General features: G+C 44.0%; 2 protein-coding genes across 2 annotated transcripts; one reads left to right on the forward strand and one right to left on the reverse strand.

Moving 5' to 3' along the window:
• Positions 1–381: 381 nt before the first annotated feature.
• On the reverse strand, positions 382–17,240 carry LOC311357760 (uncharacterized protein; the record flags this gene model as incomplete). Its single annotated transcript, XM_084477798.1, has 28 exons — positions 382–1,815; positions 1,916–2,066; positions 2,152–2,277; positions 4,730–4,868; positions 4,910–5,109; positions 5,255–5,314; positions 8,035–8,133; positions 8,273–8,365; positions 8,513–8,581; positions 8,942–9,022; positions 9,142–9,210; positions 9,410–9,496; positions 9,861–9,959; positions 10,099–10,191; positions 10,790–10,870; positions 10,989–11,057; positions 11,217–11,303; positions 12,164–12,247; positions 12,436–12,498; positions 12,688–12,771; positions 12,958–13,077; positions 13,192–13,275; positions 13,437–13,541; positions 15,283–15,336; positions 16,105–16,176; positions 16,274–16,291; positions 16,379–16,430; positions 16,959–17,240. The coding sequence occupies 28 exons, from the start codon at positions 17,238–17,240 to the stop codon at positions 1,326–1,328; spliced, it is 3,111 nt and encodes a 1,036-aa protein (XP_084333924.1). The 3' UTR covers positions 382–1,325.
• A 1,965-nt stretch (positions 17,241–19,205) lies between these two features.
• LOC311357761 (aromatase-like) lies at positions 19,206–25,297 on the forward strand (the record flags this gene model as incomplete). The annotated part of the gene is made up of 9 exons (XM_084477799.1): positions 19,206–19,344; positions 19,898–20,048; positions 23,154–23,308; positions 23,494–23,670; positions 23,844–23,958; positions 24,045–24,159; positions 24,414–24,576; positions 24,686–24,927; positions 25,034–25,297. 9 exons carry the CDS (start codon positions 19,206–19,208, stop codon positions 25,295–25,297), a joined length of 1,521 nt encoding a protein of 506 aa, XP_084333925.1.
• Between the last annotated feature and the right edge of the window lie 1,408 nt (positions 25,298–26,705).

Below are 26,705 nucleotides of genomic sequence, written 5' to 3' on the forward strand. Positions count from 1 at the left end.
TGACTTCAGAAGAACTACAATGTTGGTAAACACAACAAGTATTCTCTTCCACCTCTCTTCATGGTTTGTTATTTGGTATTACAGGACTACAGGTGATCTGTATGACTACAGATGGACTACAGGTGGACTACAGGACTACAGGAGGACTACAGGTGGACTACAGGACTACAGATGGACTACAGGAGGACTACAGGACTACAGGAGGACTACAGGTGGTCTACAGGACTACAGATGGACTACAGGAGGACTACAGGACTACAGGAGGACTACAGATGGTCTACAGGACTACAGGTGGCCTACAGGTGATCTACAGGACTACAGGAGGACTACAGGTGATCTACAGGACTACAGGAGGACTACAGGAGGACTACAGGTGGACTACAGGAGGACTACAGGTGGACTACAGGACTACAGGAGGACTACAGGTGGACTACAGGACTACAGGAGGACTACAGGTGGACTACAGGACTACAGGTGGCCCACAGGACTACAGGTGATCTACAGGACTACAGATGGACTATATGGATGGAATATATATTCGAATAGTTTTGAAAAACAGACATTCAAAGGTGAAAATTAATATTCAAATGTGGAAAAACACACACCCGCGTCAGCCACGGCGCGGCTGTCTGCTTTGCGAGTGGGCGACCAGAACACTACAAGACAACAGACAAGAGTCAAGTGACAAGTCAAGCGACAAGTCGGGACCTTAAATTGCTTACACAAAACTCTTGATCAGCACTCAGCATTTGTTTATTGTTGTTCTTTATTTAAACCAGTATGTGCAGAGAGAGTGAGGGGGAGCGAGAGAAAAAGAGAGCGAGAGAAAAAGAGCGAGTGAGCGAGCGAGAGTGAGCGAGCAAGAGCGAGGTCTGCGGTCTTGCCCATTAGTTAATTTACTTATTTTTGTGTAGGTAATATGTTGTCAAATATGTTTAAACTTAAATAAACTACCTATACAAGTAATTATGTCTCGTTGTATTAGTTTGTCCTGTTATTGACGTAATGTGCGTCATTGACATAATGCACAAATATATATATTCGAATAGTAGGGGGGGGGTCGCGGACAGCAGTGCATGTTAAATTGGGGGTCGCGACTCAAAAAGGTTGAGAACCACTGGACTAGAGGACAAGACTACAGGTGGACTACAAGACTACAGGTGGACTACAAGACTACAGGTGGACTAGAGGACTACAGGTGGACTAGAGGACTACAGGTGGACTACAGGACTACAGGTGGACTAGAGGACTACAGGTGGACTACAGGACTACAGGTGGACTACAGGACTACAGGTGGACTAGAGGACTACAGGTGGACTAGAGGACTACAGGTGGACTACAGGACTTGCCATTCCTTCTTCAGAAAAGTGAACCTTGCACGTCTTCAGGTGGCTGCTGTCCCACATGTACAACACTTGTTTGTGAGGGTAGTAGGACAGCATGGCCAGGATGCCGTTGGCCTGCCTCAAAGGACAGCTCACGGCCAAAGATACTCCTCTTTCCAAATCAAAGGCGTGTGTGATCTTTTTGTCTTTCGAATCGGTGATATAAAGGATCCCATATGCAATAAATCCATTCCCTGCTTTGGATTTAGGGTACCTGGTGGAAATGATGGATGTCACAGAAAAGGTCTCATGGTTTAGTTTGGCCGCCACTAAAGTCTCATCAGTGGCCAATGCAGCCATAACCCACAGGCCGCTTTCATCCACCGCAAACTTGTAATATGTCTTGGAGTTATGGAACAGATATGAGCGGTGGCGATGCCTTGTGTTTTCAATAACTAGAAAGCTTGTCATCCTGGTCTCCAAGTTGAATCTGTGAAAATAAAACATACGCCGTGGTTAATGCTCAAGTCTAGATCATTTACTCTAAATATGACTAACATATCGAATATGTAATCCACTCAAAGCCTCACTTGAGCAGTTTGTTTGTGCCTGCGTTATGGAAGTACAGCGAGCCGTTGTAGACCACACTCCCACAGCCCTGGTAGAACTTCTCCAAGACTGTGGTCCTTCCACCATTCTTTTGGTAGGATGAAAGGTTCTGATACTCCACTATAATTCGACCTAAGAACACAAACAAATGGGCGTCAAGTCCACCGGGGTCGTTAGCGAGCGATCCCCAAGAACAGCTGGCTGAACCCAAGGTCACCTGAGAAGTGGTCCAGCAGCCAGTAGCGCTCTTCACCCAGAGGGGCGGCGTCTGCCACCCAAGCGCCGAACGTGCTCTGCATCTGGGTGACGTTCTCAAAACACGTTATGGTTTTGAGAACGCTCTCTGAATACAAACACAAAGAACTCTTCAAAATGTGGCATTGTTTGATATCTTGGATGTTATCTCATCTCATCGTCATCCGCTTATCCGGGGTCGGGTCGCGGGGGCAGCAGCTCAAGCAGGGGGCCCCAGACTTCCCTTTCCCGGGCCACATTGACCAGCTCTGATGGGGGGGTCCCGAGGTGTTCCCAGGCCAGTGTTAAGATATAATCTCTCTACCTAGTCCTGGGTCCTCCCCGAGGTCTCCTCCCCACTGGTCGTGCCTGGAACACCTCCCAAGGGAGGCGCCCAGTGGGCATCCTTACCAGATGAACCACCTCAACTGACTCCTTTCTAAGCAGAGGAGCAGCGGCTCTAATCCAAGTTCCTCACGGATGTTGAGTTCCTCTTCAATCTGAGGTTCCATGATCAGCCAAACCCTCCTTTCCAGCACCTTGGAGTAGACTTTACCAGGGAGGCTGAGAAGTGTGATACCCCAGTAATTGGCACACACTCTCTGGTCCCCCTTTTTGAACAGGTGAACCACCACCCCGGTTTGTCACACCTTTGGCACTGTACCAGACTCACAATGTTGAATAGGTGTGTCAACCATGACAGCTCCTCAACACCCAGAGCTTTCAGCATTTCTGGCTGGATCTCATCAATCCCTGGAGCTTTGCCACTGTGAGTTTAACTACCTCAGTGACTTCCACCAGGGAAATTGACGACACATCAACCTCATGCTCTACCTCCATCATAGAGGGAGTGTTAGTCAGATTCAGGAGTTCCTCAAAGTGTTCCTTCCAGCGGTCGACTACCTCCTCAGTTGAGGTCAACAGAGTCCCATCCTTACAGTACACAGCTTGGATGGTTCCCCATTTCCCCCTCCTGAAGTGCCGGATGGTCTTCCAGAAACACTTTGGTGCCAACCGAAAGTCCTTCTCCAATGGTGTCTCCGAACTTCTCCCACACCCGCTGCTTAGCCTCCGACACAGCAGCGGCTATAGCCATTCGTCGGTAACCTGCAATGGCGTCAGGAGTCCTCCAGGAAAACATATCCCAGAAGGCCTCCTTCTTCAGTCAGACGGCTTCCTTGACCACCAGTGTCCACCACGGTGTCAGAGGGTTACCACCCCTTGAGGAACCTAAGACCCTGAGGCCTCCAACCTCCACAGGGATGCCAGAAAAGTTGAAGATCCCTAGGATGGGGGCCTCCTCCAGACGTTCCCAATTCACCTGCACTACCCGTTTGGGCTTACCAGATCTGTCCAGAATCTTCCCCCATTCCCTGATCCAACTCACCACCAGATGGTGGTCGGTTGACAGTTCCGCCCCTCTCTTCACCCGAGTGTCCAAAACATGACGCCTCAGATCAGATGACACGATCACGAAATTGATCATCAATCTTCGGCCTAGGGTACTCTGGTACCAGGTACACTTATTACCACCCTTATGTTCGAACATGGTGTTTGTTATAGACAATCCATGACTAGCACATAAGTCCAATAACAAACGACCGCTCAGGTTTAGATCAGGGAGGCCGTTCCTCCCCACCACGCCTCTCCAGGTGTCTCCATCGTTGCCCACATGGGCGTTGAAGTCTCCCAGCAGAACTACGGAGTCCCCTACTGGACCCCCATACAGGACTCCATTCAGGGTCTCGACAAAGGCTGAGTACTCTGAACTGCTGTTCAGTGCATACGCACAAACAACAGTCAGAGTTTTCCTCCCACCATCCTTTGGCGTAGGGAGGCGACCCTCTCGTCCACCGGGGTGAACTCCAACACTGCGGCACTCAGCCGGGGATTTATGAGTATCCCCACACCCCCCCGGCCCTTCACACTCCTGGCATTCCAGAGAAGAATAGAGTCCAACCCCTATCCAGGAGTACGGTACCAGAGCTGAGACGTGCGTAGTGGTAAGCCCCACCAGATCTAATTGGTAGCGTTCCACCTCCCTCACAAGCTCTGGTTTCTTTCCCTACAGTGAGGTGACATTCCACGTCCCCAAAGCTAGCTTCTGCCGCTCGGGTCTGGTCTGTCACGACCCTGACCTTCACTGCAGACACTGCACACAGGTGGGCCCACAGGACGAAGAGGGGGGGGGGGATGCCACGTTGCTTGTTCAGGCTGTGCCCGGCCGGGCTCCGTGGCAAACCCAGCCACCAGGCGCTCGCTGTCGAGCCCTCCGTCTGGGCCTGGCTCCAGACAGGAGCCCTGGGCTTCCTCCGGGCAGGGTCTCTCCTCCTCTATTCCGTTTGTTCATGGGGTCTTTGTGAACCATTCTTAGTCTGGCCCTCACCTGAGACCACTCTGCCATGGGAGACCCTACCAGGAGCACATGGCTCCAGACAACACAGACAACACAGCCTCTCCACCACGATAAGGTGATGGTTTCAGGAGAGGTTGTAGTTATTGTTATTAATGGAAGTATTGGCAAATAAAAGAACAACAATAATAATGTTCAAATCTTCTACCAGTTCTTTCAAACGTCCCTTTGCCAGCTTCTTTTGACTTGTCGTTGGTCTGGTGCAGACCAGGTAAGGATGAAGCTGGAACATCAAATACATGAAGAATATAATCATACGACTGTATATTATCTTCTGTTGTATTATATGATTTTTTTAGTTTTCAGTAGTAGTAAAAAAATGAATGAATAAATAGGATCTAAAATATATGAAATAACAGATATAATACATGGTTTTAAATAAAGAAAATTTTAATTGTAATGAAAAAGGTGTATGATATGGTAACGAAATAAACATAAATGGTTTCCTGCCAGATGTTTTATCTGTATTTTCTTTCTCTGTTCCAGTCAAGTTGTCGTTGCCCGGCACACGGACTACAGAAGAGACGGCTGGAAAAATAAGAACCTTGGCTGTGGTTTTGAAATTCTTTTGATTGAAATAGTCATTTCATATTGAATCACATTTTCAGTATGTAATTACTTTAACACATGCACATACGCACACACACATAAACACACACACAAATGCACACACCTGTTATGTTGTAGGGCCTTGGATCTGTGTCATCTTTGTCAACTGTGTCGTTGCCTTGACCTAGAATTCATTTTTGAAGTGAGACGGTTAGATTCTTCAGTCACAGAGCGACCCAATGCAATTATATTGAATATCTATGCCTTAGCCAGTGTTTCCCACAGGGTTTTGAGAGACTATAGTGGGTGGATCTCGGACCCTGTAGGGGGGTCGGGGGCATGCTCCCCCGGAAGTTTCTTTTTACATTTCAAAGTTAAATGCATCAATCTGGTGCACTTTGAAAGCAACATTAAGAGGCTAGATCTATGAAGACCTGTGTGCTCTTGTAAACAATTTAATCCTAAACACATTGGTTGTATAGATACGAATGGTGAAAACACAAAATCAACTAGAGCATACATCTGAGCCATCAAAGAAATTAAGCAAATGTGGTTAACTGATTAACTAGTTTATTTTTTAGAAAATAAAATAATAAATAATTAATCCCATCATCCCTATTTACAAACTTTGCACCCCGAATTCGGACATTTGATTTTCCTGGGCTTTGAGAAAAACAGCTCTAATGCCCTTTGGTAATTAAATGCCTCTTGACTAGGGCTGGGCGATATGGCTGAAAACTGTATCACGATATAAGTGTTTCATATCGGTAGATATCGATAATTATTGATAAAAATATTTTTTAAAGGACCAGGAGAAAAATATAAACGTAAACAGTTTTATTTTAAACTTAACCTTCCCCTGAAATAACGTCACAAGTGCAACTCGGAAGGCTGGTGTCCGAGGCATCTGGAACACACCATTATAAAGAATGTTTCGAGTTGTAGAATCCCTGGCACCGCAGAAGCCCTTTCACCAGCGGAGTGTGCCCCCTGCTTATCGGCAATAAGAGCTTGGGGCCCATGACTCAACGCTATTAATCATCAGGATGTTGCCACGCTGAGTATTATTGAACTAGAGTTTCCTCTCGCGAGTTGCGCTCGCTTAACCTCTAATTGTAATTCACCTATTACGTAATGAAGCAAGCATAATAATTTTCTCCTTATGTTATGAAGCAAGCATAATCCTTTTATACTAATAAGCCGTTTTCATACATTTTTTTCACATTTGTATATCAGGAGATTCAACCCTGAGGGTGATTCACACTTGATGCTTTATATGCGGTATATGCAATGTCGTTTAGACATCAGTAGAATCAACAGGGGGCTTAGGGAGGTGGGCTTGCAAGGTATGACGTAGGGTCTAAGTTCGCAAGAGGCAGGATAAGTGTGGCCACTGTCACTGTAGTTTGTTTTGATTTGACCATAGACAAAATGGAGGCAGAACGGGCAGAACTCATCGCGATCATCTTAAATGTTGCTAAAATGATGCATTATATATTCCGTTGCATCCACACAATCCGAAGCATCGATTGATGCGACGAAGAAGAAATGCGTTGCGAACGACTGCGTTACCAGAGAAAGAGAGCATATTCTTTTGCTTCATTTCACATATAACAAACACTTGGACAAATGTAGTTGATTTCTGTGTTTAACTGAGAAAACAGGGAGTGGAAGGACGGGACCCTATAATGCTCAGCTGACTGTGTAAAAATAATAAAAACATTTTCTATACGCGTGCAGCTGTGAACTCATGTATTGTAATTTATTTTGTAAGATTATAATTATATTAAATAAAAAATAAAAACAGGCAGGCATGTCAGCGCCCTCTATGGACGAGCCGTCACTAGGTGCCAACATTTAAATATTTTTAAACCATTCAGCGAACAAAAGGCAACAGGCTGATTATCATTTAGGGGGCCACTCAATGACATGCAGAAGACGTCATCAACAGTCCCACTCAAGTGGTGTGAGAAATACCGACTTTCTACTCCTCATTCACATATAAGGTAATTTACATTTCCTACAGAGAAAATACTACCTCAGGGGTAGTATTATTCAGGAGATTTTCAGGGTACAAATGTCAGGATATGTTGTTCCCACATACGGCCCATCAGGAGAATATCAAGACTTACTTATGTGTGTCTGAGCGTGTCTGTGCGTGTCTGTGCGTTCACACAAAAAGTTATGTCAGGCGAACTTTGTCGCGCAGCGAATTTTGTCGCACAACATCTTTTGCCCGCCAACTGTGCTTTATGCCAATTCATTCTCATCAACCATGGCCAAGATAACCACCATTGCGTGTCTTTACCTGTTGTGGAAGAGGGAGAGACGTCGGAATGGGTTAATAATATAATCCGGAGGCGCACATCGCTTTGTGCCGTGATATTATATATATCGTATATATTATATTATATAGATATTTATATATTTTATATATATAATATCATATAATATTATATATAGAGCTCCGGGAGTCGCAAACGGCAACAATCACTTTCTCCTCCAAGCTGCGGTTCACTGCGGAGTGCAGGGAACGGTTGGCCCGGCCGGTTGAACGCTGATTGGCTGTTTTACGTTACTTCACCCACGTTACTCACAGGGAGTGAACGCTGATTGGCTGTCTCATGCGAATGCCGCGGCAAAGTTCAAGTATTTCAACTTCAGCGAAACTTGTTGCGCTGCAAATCCCTGCAAATCTTCGTGAACGCGCTCGCCCGTGAAAATGTTGCGCCGTCAATCAAATCTTGTCGCAGGCTTGTGCCGCGACAAATTTCGCCCGATTCGCGTCTCTACGTTAACTTTGTATTTAAACGTGTCGCACTGTTGCGTTTGGTGTGAACACACAGTAACTGTGTGTTCATCTTGTGGACTGAATGTATGTTTTCCTTCAGAGTCAGAGCATACCTTCCAAATCCCCCGTCCTGCCGTGTTCCATGGCTCTATGGTCCTCCTCCTCTGCACTCTGCAGCATGTTCTGGTGAGCTGGGGTTGTAGTGGAGGAGGCTGTAGGAGATGGAGCCCTCAGTCATGATGTGTTATCGGTTCTCATTTAATGACTCAAATCAGTGATTCATCAGTTTGCATTTATCAGTTTGAAAGAGTTCAATTAAATGTTTTTTAAAGACATGTTAACATTTTCTACCTGTTAAGTAATGAGCCCAGACAACAGCAGGCATAGCAGTGGGGTAATTTGAGCTGGTCTCGTTGCTTTGGTATGAAGACGTGTCTGGTAATTCTGCAAAAACACGTGGAACTTTGTCCTCATAAACAAACTGAAACTAAAACCACTTTAGTATGTGTAATATTGTGGTTACTTTGACACTACTGTTATGAATCTGTATTTCTTTAAAACAAGTTATGTTCTGTGTGCTTTATAAATCACCTGTTATGTTGCTAGGTCCTGCAGTATCAAGATCCAACTTCTCATTGCTTCGATTTAAATCGGTTTGTTCTGCAACAAATTCAATAAACAAATTAATTTACAGTTTCACAGAATCCTAGTCTTACTAGCACATTTTATATGCATATAATATTGCAATCTCTAACATTTAATAAAGTCATCATTCATCATTTGTCAAAAGTGAGCTGTTACTGTTAAAAATGTATCATTTAATATTTCGCTCCAATAGTTTTTCCTATTATTTCCTGTTTGAAAGGTTATCTCTTTGTATAGTGTAAGCAATATTTGACATAGCTAAAGTATGATGGGATCTTTCTTAGAAATGACCTGTACATTTAATTTGAAACGAACACTTCAAGTACCGCCAGTTCAAATCAATGTGAAGCAACACAACTGAGCAGAGAGGTGTACCGTATTCCACGGGTGTGGTGGTGGGTTGCTCCTCAGCGCTGTTCAAGATGCTGTGTGGACCTGGGGTGGCAGCAGGGGAGGCTGTGAAAGAAGATACAACTCATTTCAAACTGATTTGTTGTACAACATTGTTATTATTTATATCATATAATTTATACAATTGCATTTTCTTCCAGAAAGAGTTAAATGAAAGTTCCCACCTGTTACACTGTAAGACCTGGTGAAAGAGCCATCAGAGCTGTCGTTTCCTTGGTCTATTGGTGGTAGTTCTGGAAAATAAAAACACAACAGAAATGTAAACTTTTTGCCCAGAACATTGCAAGACCATTTTTTTTGTAAATATGACTAATAAAAAAATGTAAGTATTTCATAGTTTGGTTAAATTAACAAAATATAATACTATATAATAATAATAATAATAATAATAATGTATAATCCTTTATTCCTTCTTAGAGGCATGATTCCCACCTGTTTTGATAACAGGTTCTCTGACGTAATCTGCATCTGTTTTAGCAACAGTGTGGTTGCGTCCCTCTGAATCAAAAGATGTTTCATCTGCAAGGAATCAAACAAGTCACAGGGTTCATTTTTCTATTCGTTTTCCTCTACAGCAAACATTTCAGGTGATGTATGAAGAACAGAATAATCTTAGATTTGCAACTAATATGTAATACATTGATTTTAATAAATAAAAGTTGACTATTATTTGTCTAGAGGGTGTAGCTACAGGGAGAAAATGTTTTACTTCATTCAGTTATGGTCTACTAGCAACCTGGTTAGTAATGTGTGTGTGTGTGTGTGTGTGTGTGTGTGTGGGGGGGGGGTTATCTTGTCCTCACAAAAACCCACATTCATAAACCATCTCCCTTAGGACATCTTGTGGTCTGAATGTACGTTTTCCTTCAGAGTCAGAGCATACCTTCCAAATCCCCCGTCCTGCCGTGTTCCATGGCTCTATGGTCCTCCTCCTCTGCACTCTGCAGCATGTTCTGGTGAGCTGGGGTTGTAGTGGAGGAGGCTGTAGGAGATGGAGCCCTCAGTCATGATGTGTTATCGGTTCTCATTTAATGACTCAAATCAGTGATTCATCAGTTTGCATTTATCAGTTTGAAAGAGTTCAATTAAATGTTTTTTAAAGACATGTTAACATTTTCTACCTGTTAAGTAATGAGCCCGGACAACAGCAGGCATAGCAGTGGGGTAATTTGAGCTGGTCTCGTTGCTTTGGTATGAAGACGTGTCTGGTAATTCTGCAAAAACACGTGGAACTCATAAACAAACTGAAACTAAAACCACTTTAGTATGTATAATATTGTGGTTACTTTGACACTACTGTTATGAATCTGTATTTCTTTAAAACAAGTTATGTTCTGTGTGCTTTATAAATCACCTGTTATGTTGCTAGGTCCTGCAGTATCAAGATCCAACTTCTCATTGCTTCGATTTAAATCGGTTTGTTGCAGAACAAACTGATTTAAATCGAAGCAATGAGTTTGATTTATAAAGCACACAGAACATAACTTGTTTTAAAGAAATGATATATTATATGCATATAAAATGTATTTAATATTGAAATCTCTAACATTTAATACATTCATCATTCATCATTTGTCAAACGTGAGCTGTTACTGTTGAAAATGTATCATTTAATATTTCGCTCCAATACTTTTTCCTATTATTTCCTGTTTGAAAGGTTATCTCTTTGTATAGTGAAAGCAATATTTGACATAGCTAAAGTATGATGGGATCTTTCTTAGAAATGACCTGTACATTTAATTTGAAACGAACACTTCAAGTACCGCCAGTTCAAATCAATGTGAAGCAACACAACTGAGCAGAGAGGTGTACCGTATTCCACGGGTGTGGTGGTGGGTTGCTCCTCAGCGCTGTTCAAGATGCTGTGTGGACCTGGGGTGGCAGCAGGGGAGGCTGTGAAAGAAGATACAACTCATTTCAAACTGATTTGTTGTACAACATTGTTATTATTTATATCATATAATTATACAATTGCATTTTCTTCCAGAAAGAGTTAAATGAAAGTTCCCACCTGTTACACTGTAAGACCTGGTGAAAGAGCCATCAGAGCTGTCGTTTCCTTGGTCTATTGGTGGTAGTTCTGGAAAATAAAAACACAACAGAAATGTAAACTTTTTGCCCAGAACATTGCAAGACCATTTTTTTTGTAAATATGACAAATAAAAAAATGTAAGTATTTCATAGTTTGGTTAAATTAACAAAATATAATAATACTATATAATAATAATAATTTACCTACCTGTTTTGATAACAGGTTCTCTGACGTAATCTGCATCTGTTTTAGCAACAGTGTGGTTGCGTCCCTCTGAATCAAAAGATGTTTGATCTGCAAGGAATCAAACAAGTCACAGGGTTCATTTTTCTATTGGTTTTCCTCTACAGCAAACATTTCAGGTGATGTATGAAGAACAGAATAATCTTAGATTTGCAACTAATATGTAATACATTGATTTTAATAAATAAAAGTTGACTATTATTTGTCTAAAGGGTGTAGCTACAGGGAGAAAATGTTTTACTTCATTCAGTTAACTAAATATACTTGTCCTTTTTGAAACCGTAACAAAACAAGCAAGGCTTGTCAATTCAATTAATTTGTTATACATTTCTCTACACTACGTCTTGATATACCATGTAGTTATGATTCATAAGGGACACTGAATGCTAGATATCCTACCATGCTCCACGGCCTTGTGTTCCTCCTGGGGGAGGAACGCAAGGGCCCGGGTGTACTAGATGAGTCTGTGAAGAAGCCAACTGAATCGTTTTTTGTTTTTTTTAAGATTTATTTTTGACTTTTACCAGCTTTATTATAGAGATAGATAGAGAGGAAAGTGTGAAAGACGGAGGACATGCAGTAAATGACCCAGGCCGTATTCGATCCTGGGTCTCTGCGATTAGGACTGTGCCTATATGGTATGCGCCTTAGCCCAGTGTGCCACCGGGGCGCGCCAGCCAACTGAATCATAACCCATTTTTATAGCACTATTAATATTTATTTAAATTTGTATTACTTTTACTGAATATATAGTTCAATTAGGTAATAAAGCTAATGAGTTAGCATTATCTTTAAATTCTAAAAGTTCAAAACTGTTAAGTCTAAGCCGATGCTGAACATAAAGCTGTAATTATGCTTAATAAGGGAGTTGGTAGTCATTGCCTAATATTCCAAATCTTAAAGATGCAAACCATGTCCCATAGTTATGGTTTTGTGTTCTTGTTCCTTAGCACTTCTGAAGATGTTTTGTTGACCTGGGGTTGTAGCAGATGAGGCTGTGAAAGTAACATTGAACCCCACTGAATTACAACGGATTCTTAATGCACAATAATTGCGTTGCATTGCTTATTTCATTACTTTTACTCAAGATATATGTAGTTAAGCTGCTGGGCAAAGTTCATGAAATTCCAATTTCTTCTATAAAGAATCTATGAAATGATGTTCAAAAGACAATAGTCTTTACCTGGTCTGTAGGCCCTGGTGACAGAATCAGATGTGGGTTCATTGAAATGCTCATTCCCTAGATCTGAAGACATGGATGGTAGTGGTCATAATAAAAATGTTTGCCTTTTGGTTCTGCCCCTGAATAGATTTTTTTGTTCTTCAAACATTATCACATCACTTTCAAATGGCGGTATTATTATTTAAATCATTAAACTGAAGACAAAAAAATAATCAAAATGTAAAAGGTATATATTTGGGAACAATTTTATACTCTTTCTGGTTGTTGGAGAATCATTGTTGTGTTGTTTGCTGGTTTCATTTACAGTCTCGCTGTCCAGCAAAGGATGGGAGGCATCTATTCTCAGGTAGACAAAAAATAATATATTATATTATTGATCAATTATTAAACAGATGAGATAGACATATAGCTATATAGACATGTATGACTATGGAATATGCCAGACTTCAGTCAGCTTCCATCAGTATTTGTGGGCCCTGATCACAGAGATCGATTGACATTGATTCCCGGTGTTGAACTGACCCACAGAAACGTTCCCTTGATTGGAACGGGCCCCCGTGGTTGTGTTCTGTATCGTCTGTCGGGGCCCGACCTCACTGAGCGGGGCCTCAGGACCTTCTGTACCCCCAGGACCAGGAGGACCTATGAAGAGGATGAAGTTAGAACATATTTGGTTAAATATGTATGCCAAAGCCCTTAGCCTGAGATAGCGGGCAAATGGAGAAGACCAATCCATATTTGGAAACAATTTCATACCCTTGCTGGTTTTTGGAGAATCATCGTTGTGTTGTTTGCTGGTTTCATTTACAGTCTCGCTGCCCAGCAAAAGATCGGAGGCATCTATTCTCAGGTAGACAAAAAATAGTTTGTATGAGAGTATGAGATAGACATATAGCTATATAGATATGTATGACTATGGAATATGCCAGACTCTGTCCATCAGTATTTGCGGGCCCTGATCACTGAGATTGATTGACATTGATTCCCGGTGCTGCACTGACCCACATTGGAACGGGCCCCCATGGTTGTGTTCTGTATCGTCTGTCGGGGCCCAACCTCGCTGGGAGGGGCTTCAGGACCTTCTGCACCCCCAGGACCAGGAGGACCTATGAAGAGGACAATTCAGATGTACTTTAGGCCGTCAACACCAGATCCCAATAACACAGTGTTCATAATGAGAAATGATCATGAGTGACAGCTCCTCTTGTACGTTTCATCACCTGACATGATGGACAAGATTCCAAAGTAGATGGAAAGAATAATGTATGAACGCGGTGAACACATAATCCCATTATTAGATAGTAAATGGGGGTCATTTCTGCCCCTGAATCGAAGTATAAAATATGTAGTTGTTGTCTTTACCATCATTGCCGGTGACAATCTTTCCGACGTGACTCAACAATCGACTACCCAAATAGCTGTAGATAATGTTATGTATGTTAATGTTACTACACAATAGGCAAATTACAAAGTACCCTTCCCAAATAGCTTAACTAAAATGTAAATAAACTTCAAGTTCAAGAAGACCCCATGAAAAAACGTAATAGAGGAGGAGAGACCCTGCCCGGAGGAAGCCCTGACTGTTGTTTGTGCGTATGCACCGAACAGCAGTTCAGAGTACTCAGCCTTCTTGGAGACCCTGAATGGAGTCCTGTATGGGGCTCCAGTAGGGGACTCCGTAGTTCTGCTGGGAGACTTCAACGCCCACATGGGCAACGATGGAGACACCTGGAGAGGCGTGGTGGGGAGGAACGGCCTCCCTGATCTAAACCCGAGTGGTCGTTTGTTACTGGACTTCTGTGCTAGTCATGGATTGTCTATAACAAACACCATGTTCGAACATAAGGGTGGTAATAAGTGTACCTGGTACCAGAGTACCCTAGGCCGAAGATCAATGATCGATTTTGTGATCGTGTCATCTGATCTGAGGCCGTATGTTTTGGACACTCGGGTGAAGAGAGGGGCGGAACTGTCAACTGACCACCATCTGGTGGTGAGTTGGATCAGGGAATGGGGGAAGAGTCTGGACAGACCTGGTAAGCCCAAACGGGTAGTGCGGGTGAATTGGGAACGTCTGGAGGAGGCCCCCGTCCTAGAGATCGTCAACTCACACCTCCAGCTGAGCTTTTCTAGCATCCCTGTGGAGGTTGGGGGCATTGAGCCGGAGTGGGCGGTGTTCAAAGCCTCCATTGCTGAAGCTGCGGCGGTGAGCTGTGGCCTCAGGGTCTTAGGTTCCTCAAGGGGCGGTAACCCTCGGAGACCGTGGTGGACACCGGTGGTCAGGGAAGCCGTCCGACTGAAGAAGGAGGCCTTCCGGGATATGTTATCCCGAAGGACTCCTGACGCAGTTGCAGGATACCGGTGGGCTCGAAGGGCTGCAGCCGCCGTGTCGGAGGCTAAGCAGCGGGTGTGGGAGAAGTTCGGAGAAGACATGGAGAAGGACTTTCGGTCGGCACCAAAGTGTTTCTGGAAGACCATCTGACACCTCAGAAGGGGGAAATGGGGAAACATCCAAGCTGTGTACAGTAAGGGTGGGACTCTGTTGACCTCGACTGAGGAGGTAGTTGAACGTTGGAAGGAACACTTTGAGGAACTCCTGAATCCGACTAACACTCCCTCTATGATGGAGGCAGAGCTCGAGGTTGATGGTGGTTCATCAAAAATTTCCCTGGTGGAAGTCACTGAAGTCACTGTGACACTGGTACAGAAATGATGGATCAATCCTGCATTGGTGTGGGTGATTTATGGCTTTTGTTGCAGTAATCTCTCCTCCTACATGTAATACGTATTGCCTCCAATGTGTCATTGAGGATGTTATGATTAGGCCATCATCAGTGGAGGTCTCACCTGTTGGACCAGTATCTCCTTTAGGTCCTCGTTCTCCCTTTTCTCCACGTACACCTGTCAATCAGACAAAATACAAGCCTGATGTGAAGATGTCTGTTGGTTTAGAATATGAGAATCAAAGGTCAACATGATGAGATTATTCACTGCTTTTTAAAAACTTGTTTTTATAACTGTTGAGCATTTCTGACTAGGCTTTCCTCTGCCCTTGTTTGTTTATACTTTTCCCCAAGTAACCTTGGCAAGCAGAATTGTTTCTTAAGGTAGATGGGGTTCAACTGTGTATTTCTGTACCTCATTAGGTATCGTTCAGTTTCAGGTATTGATACATTGAGTGCATTTGTATTCATTGTCTGATAAACCCATGCTAACTACAGTTCAACAGAATATCCTGACAGAATACACGTTCAATGTGATGAGGCCATGAGTCCTCATGAGTCCTCGATTACCTCCCAAACTTTAATGTTGTTTATGTCCAATAGTCAAACAGTTTACAGTTGAACAGGTTTCAAATGGAAAGTTCTCAATCTTTCCTTTGGCTTAAGTTACTTAAGTCTTATGCAAGCAGAGTGAGATACACACTCACTGTACCTCTCTTTGGAGGATTATACAGATTGGTAGCTATGGTTACCACTTGGCCTTAGCAGGCAGGTCGGGACAGAGAACAAGGCTTGGGCGTATAACAGATGTACACCACAAAGGGCGGGGAGGACACTGCTGCGTCAGTGTCATACATACATCCTCCAGGAATCTCCCCCCTCTGGTCATTCGGTGCAGAGCGCCCACAGTCTTACACAACTGCCGTTAGAGCAAAGCAGGTCTAACCTCTTTTCCCCCGCTTGCCGTCCAATCCTGGCATGCCATCCCGTCCTTTCAAACCGTCTTTCCCAGGCTCACCTGAATGAAGTCACACCGTATTCACTCATTCATTCTGATGGCATAAAATACATTATTCATGGTTTAATTTGAATGAATAAAGTCTCATTGATAATACCTGCTGGTCCAGGGGGGCCTGAGATTGAAAAAATGTTGCAATGAATAATAGCATATAACTGCAGTACACACACACGACAGTTTTATGGAACGTTTATCTGTATACCTGTCAAACAAATCCCTCTGGAGCTGTTACAAAGATCCACGAAGAGTCTGAGCTGAAACAAATCAAATCCCAGATGTAGTCAGCTGACCATGTTTCAAGTGTGTAATGAGTAGAGTGGGATGCATGGAACTCCTAGTAGCTTCAATCAGGAATATCTCTTATTACTATTCCAAACCATTTGAGCAGTTAACCGGACCGTAGAGTCTGCTGCATCAAGAGATCAACAGATGGAGGCATATACATTTGAGTATTATACTTCACAGCCAGCTCTTGCAGCCCACATTTGGTCAACAGCTCTTGCAGTATATATATATATATATATATATATATATATATATATATATATGTGTGTGTGTGTGTTATATATGTGTGTTATCAGAAACACAATCACTTGGTGAGAGAATAGAGATTGAAGCTTCTCTACACATCAACAGCGACAGCTGATATATTGTTTCTCCTTCTTCAGACAAACGTACGTAACGAAAGTCGCTTTGGATAAAAGTGTCGTCTAAACGCCCTCAATGTAAAATCAATAACTTCAAGTCAAGTCAGTGCAGTGGATGAAGGTGGGCCTCCTTACCGGCACCCTGGAGTACGTCATCATCATCAGAGCATCCTGGTCCTCTCCTCCAGGGGCCTCGGCCCCCCGCCGCCTCCTGCTGTGATGCTGGGGCTCCGGGTGTAGCGGTCCGCCCTCCATGGCCTCCAGCCGTGCCTCCAGCCGGGCCACGTGCTGCGTCAGGTCCCTGTGCCCTAGCAGCAGGCACACCAGCCCCCCGGACCCCAGGAGCAGCAGCGCGACCGTGCCCAGCAGCAGCCCCTGCAGAGCCCACGGTAGCACCACGTACTGCCCGTCCTTCATGCTTGTTTTGGTCGTTCCTCCCTGGCTGGCTGAGCAGCTCGTGGTGCTCTGAGGCGTGGTCCGACGAGGGCGGGCGCACACCACACCCCCGCACAAACAGTTCCATATCTGAGAGACGTGCCAGCGATTGAGACAAATGTCAGCCGCGAGCTATGTGGCGGCTGTTGGAGGAATGGAGAAGAAGAAAAAAAGGCATAATGACTCTTCAGAGACATGACGTGTTGCGCAACTTTCCCACATCTGGAAAACTATGACCATTCATAAGCCCTCAATGCACATGTTTAACATATTTACATATTTTCCACTGTGGCATTTTGATTGAGACAGTATGATTTACTTATGTTCACACGGATGTTCTGTAACAGCTAGTATTAATACATTCAACCAAAACAACGTTTAAACAATGACTCACTTTGTGCAACTTCACAATAAATCATTCAGTTGCAAAAAATGGCTAAAGAATTCGATTTTTTACTTGCTTCATAGAATTGCTTTATGTCTCAAAATAACATAATATGTTGGAGAGATTGGTATCAACACATATGAAGAGTTGATAATCTCCTGTTGATTGTGAACTTGTAGACAAAACATGCTCTTTGGGATTTCATTTCCATGACAACTAGGAGAGAGAATGCTGAACCTTGGTATAAAAGACACCCCCTAACACTGAACCGTCTTGCAACATATTGCAGATAGGTACTACTTCTTTGATAACTTCTTCATCACCCTGTGTACCTTCAAGTGCTTCAACTTATTGATGATCAGAGAAGTCATGTAAACACACACATATATATAGAGAGAGAGAGAGCGAGAGAGGGACAGAGAGAGAGAGAGAGAGAGAAAGAGAGAGAGAGAGAGAGAGAGAGAGAGAGAGAGAGAGAGAGAGAGAGAGAGAGAGAGACTAATTGATACAGTGTTATGAATGGGAAAAGGCTCATTCAACTATTTTAAAAAAAGTGACGTCACTTCTTTGTTTTCTGTCTTTGTCCTAGCATGAATGGCTGGGGAAAACCAAGCATCTATTTAGCATGGGTCAGCCCGACCCAGATAATTATTTTCCCTTGAAAGGGCTCTCCACTTTAAGAATGGGACATTGGGATGGAGGACTTCTCTGTTCTATGAACCAAATCAAAAGATGTGAGCCTGTCTCAAAATGTGAATTACGATGATTAGGGAAGAAAGGCTGAGTATTCCTATGAGTAACGATAAAGAGCCTTTGTTCATCTTGAAACTTCATTTCCTGGAAGTTGTCTTATTTACCCAGGCTTTGTGTGTTTGGTATTATGTCCATCCATTTCCATGTGGGCCGCGACCCAAAATTAGTTATGTTGTTCCTAAGCAACGGTGAAGTAGTTGCTTAACCAGGGGATATATAAGCCCTCAGTCTCTCTGGGATTTATTTGGTGGGGTAGAAGGTCCCTCACGCAGGTGGCCTGTCGCAGAACTGCTTCTAGCTCGAGGAAAAATAATAGAACATGAAAGGTAAATATTCCCCTTTTTCCACTTTTTTAACATTTGTAATCAGTTAAGTGGAGTAAAATATAAAGTGAGACGATGCATGTTTCTGATCATATCATTCTTGGACAATTCAAGGTTGCCAAGGAGACTGCAAGGGTAAAATCGCATTAGTATGTATTTGCTACACCTGGGAACCAAAGGGTGGTGATTTGGAAAAGCAGCCCTCCGTGGGTGGGTTATAGTTCCACTGGGTGCACCTCCCAGTGCTCCTGAAGGCCAGGGCAGATTAAAAGGCAAAGGTCTCCAGAGGCCAAGGCTGTTATCAGATCTTTTAGGGGTTGTGTTTTTGTTTGGACTAAATGGATAAGCCCTGATAACTCCCGTAGCTAGAAGCCAGCCCTGATTTGTTTTTGTTTTTGTTGAAGCTCATCTCCGGCTAAACCGGTTTGCAAATAATTAGAGGAGTGAAGGAAAGCGGCTATCAGGTGTGTTCCAGGCAGAGGAGTGATGTCTGCGGAGTCCCTGGTCACGCACTCTGCAGCAGAGGGCTCTGTGTCCGCAGCCACTGGCGGGATGCTGCTGCTGCTCTGCCTGCTGCTCTGGGCCTTGTGGAGCCAGAGGAGACCCGGCCCTCCGTCGCTGCCCGGTAAGACCCTTCTCAGACACTCTAAGACCCCCCTTCAGGGCTCAGCTCAGTTAGCAGATTAATAAGATATAGAATAATGTCTATCAGATAATCAGTACAAGAACCTTCATCCCCTTCCTGGGGAACTAGAGGCAACCAGAGGGCTCTGGTCATCAGCACATTTATTTGTCAGTTATTATTAAGTTATTACTAATAATCTAATATTAGTAGTGGTTTATTAGTAAGTTATTAATAATAAACTAATATTAGTATTCGTTTATTTGTAAGTTATTGGTAAGTTATTAGTAAGAATCTGCATCTCTGTGCATTTCAAGTGTATTTGTAAAGCACCGGGATGTACTTTATACTTGTAAAGGGAACTTTCCTTGGAGGCATATTGTGCTCCTCAGTGAGACACAAAGAGGGATAGAGAACCTGCTAGAAGAAGCACACAGGATTTGGTTCAGAGACCTTGTGGAAGGGCAGCTGGTCTGGGGGTGACAGGGTAGCCTGACTCCTGGGTCCTGACCCGCTCTCTGAAGCGTCCCCCTACCTGTAACCCTGTGTCTGTCAGGGCCTGCGTTCTGCGGCGGGATCGGGCCCCTCCTGTCCTACTGCAGGTTCATGTGCACCGGGATAGGAACTGCCAGCAACTACTACAACGAGAAGTACGGCAGCCTGGTGCGCGTCTGGATCAACGGAGAGGAGACACTCATCCTCAGCAAGCAAGTTTACTTTAACCACTGTTCATGAGTTGACCTAAGTTGTAAACATGGTGTATATTTAAGCAATAGATCACGACAGGCTGTGGTATACAGTCATTATACCACAGTTAAGGGGCGACGGCGGGACGGGACGGCGTCAGTTTGTTTTTAGAAGTGCTGGGGACAATAACCATAAGCTTGAGTGTGGTTTGAAAAGTGCTGGGTACCCTTATGTAAGCTATTCATCCATTCAACGCTGCATGGGGGGGGGGGGGGGGGGGGGTTATCGATAATAGAAAATGCGCAGATCTTTTTTTTGTGTGCTCGTGCCGCCCCCCTGTAATGCCGCCCAGAGGAGAATTGCATCTGTCAAATCCTCACCACCAGTAAAGTAGTAAACACTCGCGAAGGACCAAGGTAGACTTCACTCGTTACAAGCAAACTGCCCGCAAATAAAATCCCCTACAGTTTAGGATAATCACACAGGTTATGCGAGACTGAGTCTCGGAGACAATTTATGTTAGTATACCAGGCTCCAAGTCTAACGTCACATATCTCAACCAGAAAAAACAACTATAACCACATTGGCATGGCAATCGCACCGTGTGTAGAGCTGCAATCTGTATCTACAATGCATAGGCCTACTAGCTGCAGCACCAAACAGAATCAGATCACAATCGTAGCTTAGGACCGTGGGTAACCTTTGACCATGTCATCACGAGCAAACAAAACCAGCAGCAAAGTTTAAGTAGGCCTAAACAAATTTCTTACCTTATGTGGCCCTCCACATGCAGGCTAGATGATGTATATATCCATATCCATTTAGTTATCCAGTGTCACAAACATGCTTTTTACAGGAAGCAAAAGGACCGGCTATTTTCTGAATAAATATGTCAATTTTGGCTGTCTGTCTTGAAAATGAATTAAGCCACTTCTCCATTATAACGCTATGTACAGACAGCACACGTTTACCCTCTCCCCTCCCCCTTGCGATGACGTTAAATATAATTTAAAAACAAAAAAAAAGGCGCAAGTCGCAAGGCTATTTGACTGGATTCATCCTGCATCATGTCTAAGAGAAAAGCTGGAACCGATATCAGATCATTTTTCAGCAATCACAAATGCGCTGTAAGTGCAATCCTGCATTAGAAACCTACAAATCACCTTGTTTTACGTTGTTTAATATTGTGGCGACCGTGGGCGTGGTCGCCGTGTTCCAGGTGCCGCAAAGGATACTGGGACAATTGTTTTCGGACACTTTAGTTTTTTAGTCCGACACCATGAGTGAGAGTGCTGTTCGCGTTGGGCAGGTGTGCCGTGTTTTCTGTTCTATTGGATGTGTAAATAAAGACAACCCCCGTAGCCGAGCGGTGTATGCGGAGCGGGAGTTGATTTGATTGCTTAACCTGGGCTCCCGTCTCGTCCTTCCCGTGCAGCTCGCCACAATATTAACTCAGAGTTAACTGCAAGCTGCAAGTTATCCAATAATATCCTCCTCTTCCATCTGTTGAGTATGTCATCGTGCGCGCACGCCTATCACAGCGCAATTGACCCTTCGCAAGTCCCGACCCCTCTCCTGATTTCCTCTCGAGCCGTCGCCATAGCGTAATGCAAGCTTGACGGACCTTACCACTCTTGTGATTGGACAGCGCGAACGGTCAATTGGTTTGCACATTTTTAAAAGTGGTGGGGACAAAATTAAAATTATAAATAGTGATGGGGACATGTCCCCGGCGTCCCCGGTGGAAATGACGCACCTGACCGTATACCACTGACTGAAGTGATCTATTGCTTTTATAAAACGGTTACGTAAGTATGGCGAAATGAAAGTCATAGACACCCTCGATTTTGAGAAAGCGACAAAGTCGGAAAAGCATTTTTTTTTAACGAATACAAAAAAGTAGTCCCTCCTGGCTGCCGGCAAAGTGTACGGCGGTTGCTATGCAACACACTAGCGTCCTTCAGAGAGAAGGCTAGAGACGGTAGCTTGGTTCACCGGCAATTTAGCCTCCTATCGAGCAGTTCACTCACTGTGTGCCTATTGCTTTACAACATTTCCACCCTCTCCAGCAATCAACATGTTTTTTAGGCTTCAGTGAACTATGCTATTGCTTTTATATATAAATAAACAACAGTTCAAGTTAGGCGCGGAGTGATACTGAACTCTGTAAACTGAACGGGCGTCATAGCTGTGTGTATACGCTCAATATACAACAGTTGGGAACCAATCAGATCGCTTGATTTAAGCCACCCGTTTTATAAATATGTATATATATATATATGTATATATATTTAAGCAATAGATCACGACAGGCCGTGGTATACGCTCATTATACCACAGTTAAGGGGCGTTGTCCGTCCCGACGCGCAGCGGAGGGGCGGCGACCCCCTTCACTGTGGTATAATGACCGTATATCACTGACTGAAGTGATCTATTGCTTTTATAAAACGGTTACGTAAATATGGCGAAATTAAAGTCATAGACACCCTCAATTTTGAAAAAGCTAGAAAGTCGGAAAAGCATTTTTTTTTAACGAATACAGAAAAGTAGTCCCTCCTGGCTGCCGGCAAAGTGTACGGCGGTTGCTATGCAACACACTAGCGTCCTTCAGAGAGAAGGCTAGAGACGGTAGCTTGGTTCGCCGGCAATTTAGCAATTTAGAAGGCTAAATTGCCGGCGACCGTGTGCCTATTGCTTTACAGGCTTTTTTTTTGGCTTCAGTGAACTATGCTATCGCTTTTATATATACATAAACAACAGTTAGAGTTAGGCGCGGAGTGATACTGGACTCTGTAAACTGAACGGGCGTCATAGCTGTGTGTATACGCTCAATATACAACAGTTGGGAACCAATCAGATCGCTTGATTTAGGCCCCCCGTTTTATAAATATATATATATGTATATATATATATATATAGGATGTATACACCATATATATATATATATATATATATGGTGTATACATCCTGATTGTTTATGAGTTTATATATATATATATATATAGTGTATATATCTTGCATGTTCATGAGATGATCAACATATATGGTGCACATATCCTGAATGTTGTGGTGTGTATATATGAGGTTAGTAATGTGTGGTCATCGTAGCCTGTGGTCCTGTGCAGGTCCACTGCGGTGTACCACGTCCTGAAGAGTGCTCATTACACCGCCCGCTTCGGCAGCAAAAGGGGCCTAGAATGCATCGGCATGGAGGGCAGAGGGATCATCTTCAACAGTGACATTCCCCTCTGGAAGAAAGTGAGGGCATACTTTGCTAAAGGTGAGCAGGCAGACCGTGATACAGTGTACATGGTGTTGTGGATTGAAAACACAATGAAGTATTTAAATTCAGAGCAACTCAAAGAAACGTCCTAAAAACCACATCAGACTGCATGTTGTTGTGATTGTTGTGGTTGATGTTGTTGTTGTTGTTGTTGTTGTGTTACGGATGGCTTGCTTCCACAGCTCTGACGGGCCCCGGGCTCCAGAGAACCGTGGGGATCTGCGTTCGCTCCACCTCAGAGCACCTGGACGGGGTGCAGGAGATGACGGACGCCTCCGGCCACGTGGACCTCCTGAACCTGCTGAGGTGCATCGTGGTGGACATCTCCAACCGCCTGTTCCTCAGGGTGCCCCTGGACGGTCCGTAGCAGAGCTCACCCCCAGCCACACGTTGTTGGTCTCTGCTTAAGGGGTTCACTGCTCATATCATAGCAATATTTCTGTGTATATTTTTGTAGTGTATATTTCTGTTTTAAATACCCACATTTCTTGGGATTAATAAGATCTATTTAGTCTCATCTTTCTCAATTCAGAGAAGGAGCTTCTCTTGAAGATTCACAACTACTTTGAGACCTGGCAATCCGTTCTGATCAAGCCCGACCTGTTCTTCCAAATCGGATGGTTTACCAATAAGCACAAGAAAGCAGCGTGAGGCCTTCGCACAGCACACAGGATGAACTGAAATATTGATGATTCCTGAAGCTAATGCATTTCATGGGTTTGTATGTCAACAGGAAAGAACTCCAGGATGCAATTGAGAACCTGATTGAGATGAAAAGGAAGACACTGGCTGAGTCTGAAAAGCTGGATGATCACCATGACTTCACGTCAGAACTCATCTTTGCTCAGGTCTAATAACATGACACTGTTTGCCCACAACCTGTTTTGGGCTCATTCTGGAAATCTGGAAACCTTTCAATTAAAATAGTATGACAACATTTCAACACCATAGCCCATAAGTCGGAGATCTCCCTCGACCCTATCAGGAATGTCCGACCATTCCAGTGTTGAGAAACCCTGCACTAAACCAGAAAGTATCAGCCCAAGTCCTGGGTTTGGTTAACATCTGGATGTCTCGTGTTCCTTCTCTCCCTGTTTTCCAGAACCATGGCGAGCTATCGGGAGACAACGTCAGGCAGTGTGTGCTGGAGATGGTGATCGCAGCCCCGGACACGCTGTCCGTCAGCCTGTTCTTCATGCTCATGCTGCTCAAGCAGAACCCCGAGGTGGAGCTGAGGCTGGTGGAGGAGATGCTCCAGGAATTAGGTGAAGCTCTTCTGGCTAACTTCACCAACATCAGCAGTCTAGAGGTCAATCTATCACAGCAAGGCCAACCTATAGTCTAATGACTCCTTGGTTGTATTGTGATAACCAGGCAGCAAGGAGGCGGAGCACATGGACTTCCAGAACCTGCAGGTGCTGGAGAGCTTCATCAACGAGTGTCTGAGGTTTCACCCCGTGGTGGACTTCACCATGCGCAAGGCACTGGAGGACGACGTCATCGACGGCACCAAGATCGCCAAGGGGACCAACATCATCCTCAACATGGGCCTCATGCACCGCGCAGACTTCTTCCCCAAACCAAACGAATTCAGCCTGGAGAACTTTGACAAATTGGTGAGTAGGGAGAGAGTTATGAATGAAGGACAGAGTCATATTTATGGCATGTGTGAAGGCATGAGTCTCTCTCTCTCTCTCTCTCTCTCTCTCTCTCTCTCTGCAGGTGCCCAGTCGGTACTTCCAGCCTTTTGGCAGCGGTCCACGCTCCTGTGTGGGCAAGCACATCGCCATGGTTATGATGAAGGCCGTGTTGGTGACTCTGCTGAGCCGCTTCACGGTGTGCCCGCGGCGGGGCTTCAGCCTCAGTACCCTCCGACAGACCAACGACCTGTCCCAGCAGCCCGTGGAGGACGAGCGAGGCCTCACCATGCGGCTCATCCCCAGGACGCCCCCCACGGCCTCTGATCAGCAGAATGAGGCGGCCTGAAGCAGGCAGCCCGTTTGGTCCCCTGTTGGGTCTCAACAGGGGGTAACTCCTAACACTGCTGGTTACACTTACAATGGAAACAATGTGGGGGCACAGGAGACTGCTATTGGTCAATTTAACATGAGCTTGATTTTGTTTTCTAAGTAGCTTATCCACCATTTTAGAAGAGACGGTTTGGAATTATTTTGATTTTCTGTTCATTTAAAAGTTAATCTGGTACATACTTCATAAAACTGGCACATCTAAAACGTATCCTCTTTTCACATGTTTTTATGTACACAATTTAATAATTTAGGATGAATTAATGGCTAGAACTCATCGATGGTTTACCCATTAACAAACTGCTGTGGTCACATAAGCAACTTCAGCACTGTCATCAATGTGTATGGCATTGCATTTATCTTTGTAAAGCCAGATAATGGTATGATAAAGAGTTGAATCTGTTGGTTTGTCTTTCTTTGGATGTTAATATCAGATAAGTAATGTGTGTCATCCTAATATTACTGACTCAAAAGACAATATTTGGACTGCATAAATAAATGACAGAAGAAATGTTAGAAGGCTAACTTTAGATATTCAATACTGAGTATTGAAAACTAGACTGTCCGGAACTTCTCTGATTATTTTCAGATTTCCAAGGAGCAGCAGCAAACCAGCAGCAAACCAAAATTCCTTCTTGATGCAATTGGATAGACTGACAACCAATCAGAGCAGCAAAACGTGGGACACACCAGCACCACGTCATGGTTGTTTATGGAAAAGCCTCAACGACTGTCCATTAAGGTGGTCCTCTGTACAGCCATCGTGTCTAAACCGCCCCTAATGGAAGTGTGATAGAGAGTTGTGTGTCACTGTTTTGCGCATTTCCCTCTATTGTGGTCTTATCCCCTCCATATCAGGCTTAAAGTGCATTTATAAAGTGTCCAATAAGTGGAAAAATATGCACTATGCGTTTCAAAACTTGAGTTATATACATCGCAATATGTATAAATGCCCTATAATAATCCTAAAGTAAAGGGATATGTGGCAAGATTTTGTAGATGACGTCACTACTGGACGTCACACACCAGAAGCCTCTTCTACAGATTACAGGAACACGACAGGTCTTACTGATGGGAACATCATCTGATCCTCGTGTTATTATAGAAAAGGAATAGATATTGGACAAATTCAAATGGACAAAGATTGTATGGCCCGATATAGCCTTCACGTATCTGATAGGAGAGCAGAGTAGACCTACTAAACAAGACGTGCATACAAATACAAAGATTATGACTCCAACCCGCAATTTTTCAACATAACTATCTCCCGTTTTTATTAAAGAGGGTGAAACCCACGTTTCAAATGTTTTATCCATGGCTTTTGCGATTAGCACAGCCACGACAAACCCATGTTGACGGGTCTGTGG

The sequence above is a fragment of the Micromesistius poutassou genome, assembly GCF_964030765.1.
Source record: "Micromesistius poutassou genome assembly, chromosome: 13".
Taxonomy (NCBI): domain Eukaryota; kingdom Metazoa; phylum Chordata; class Actinopteri; order Gadiformes; family Gadidae; genus Micromesistius; species Micromesistius poutassou.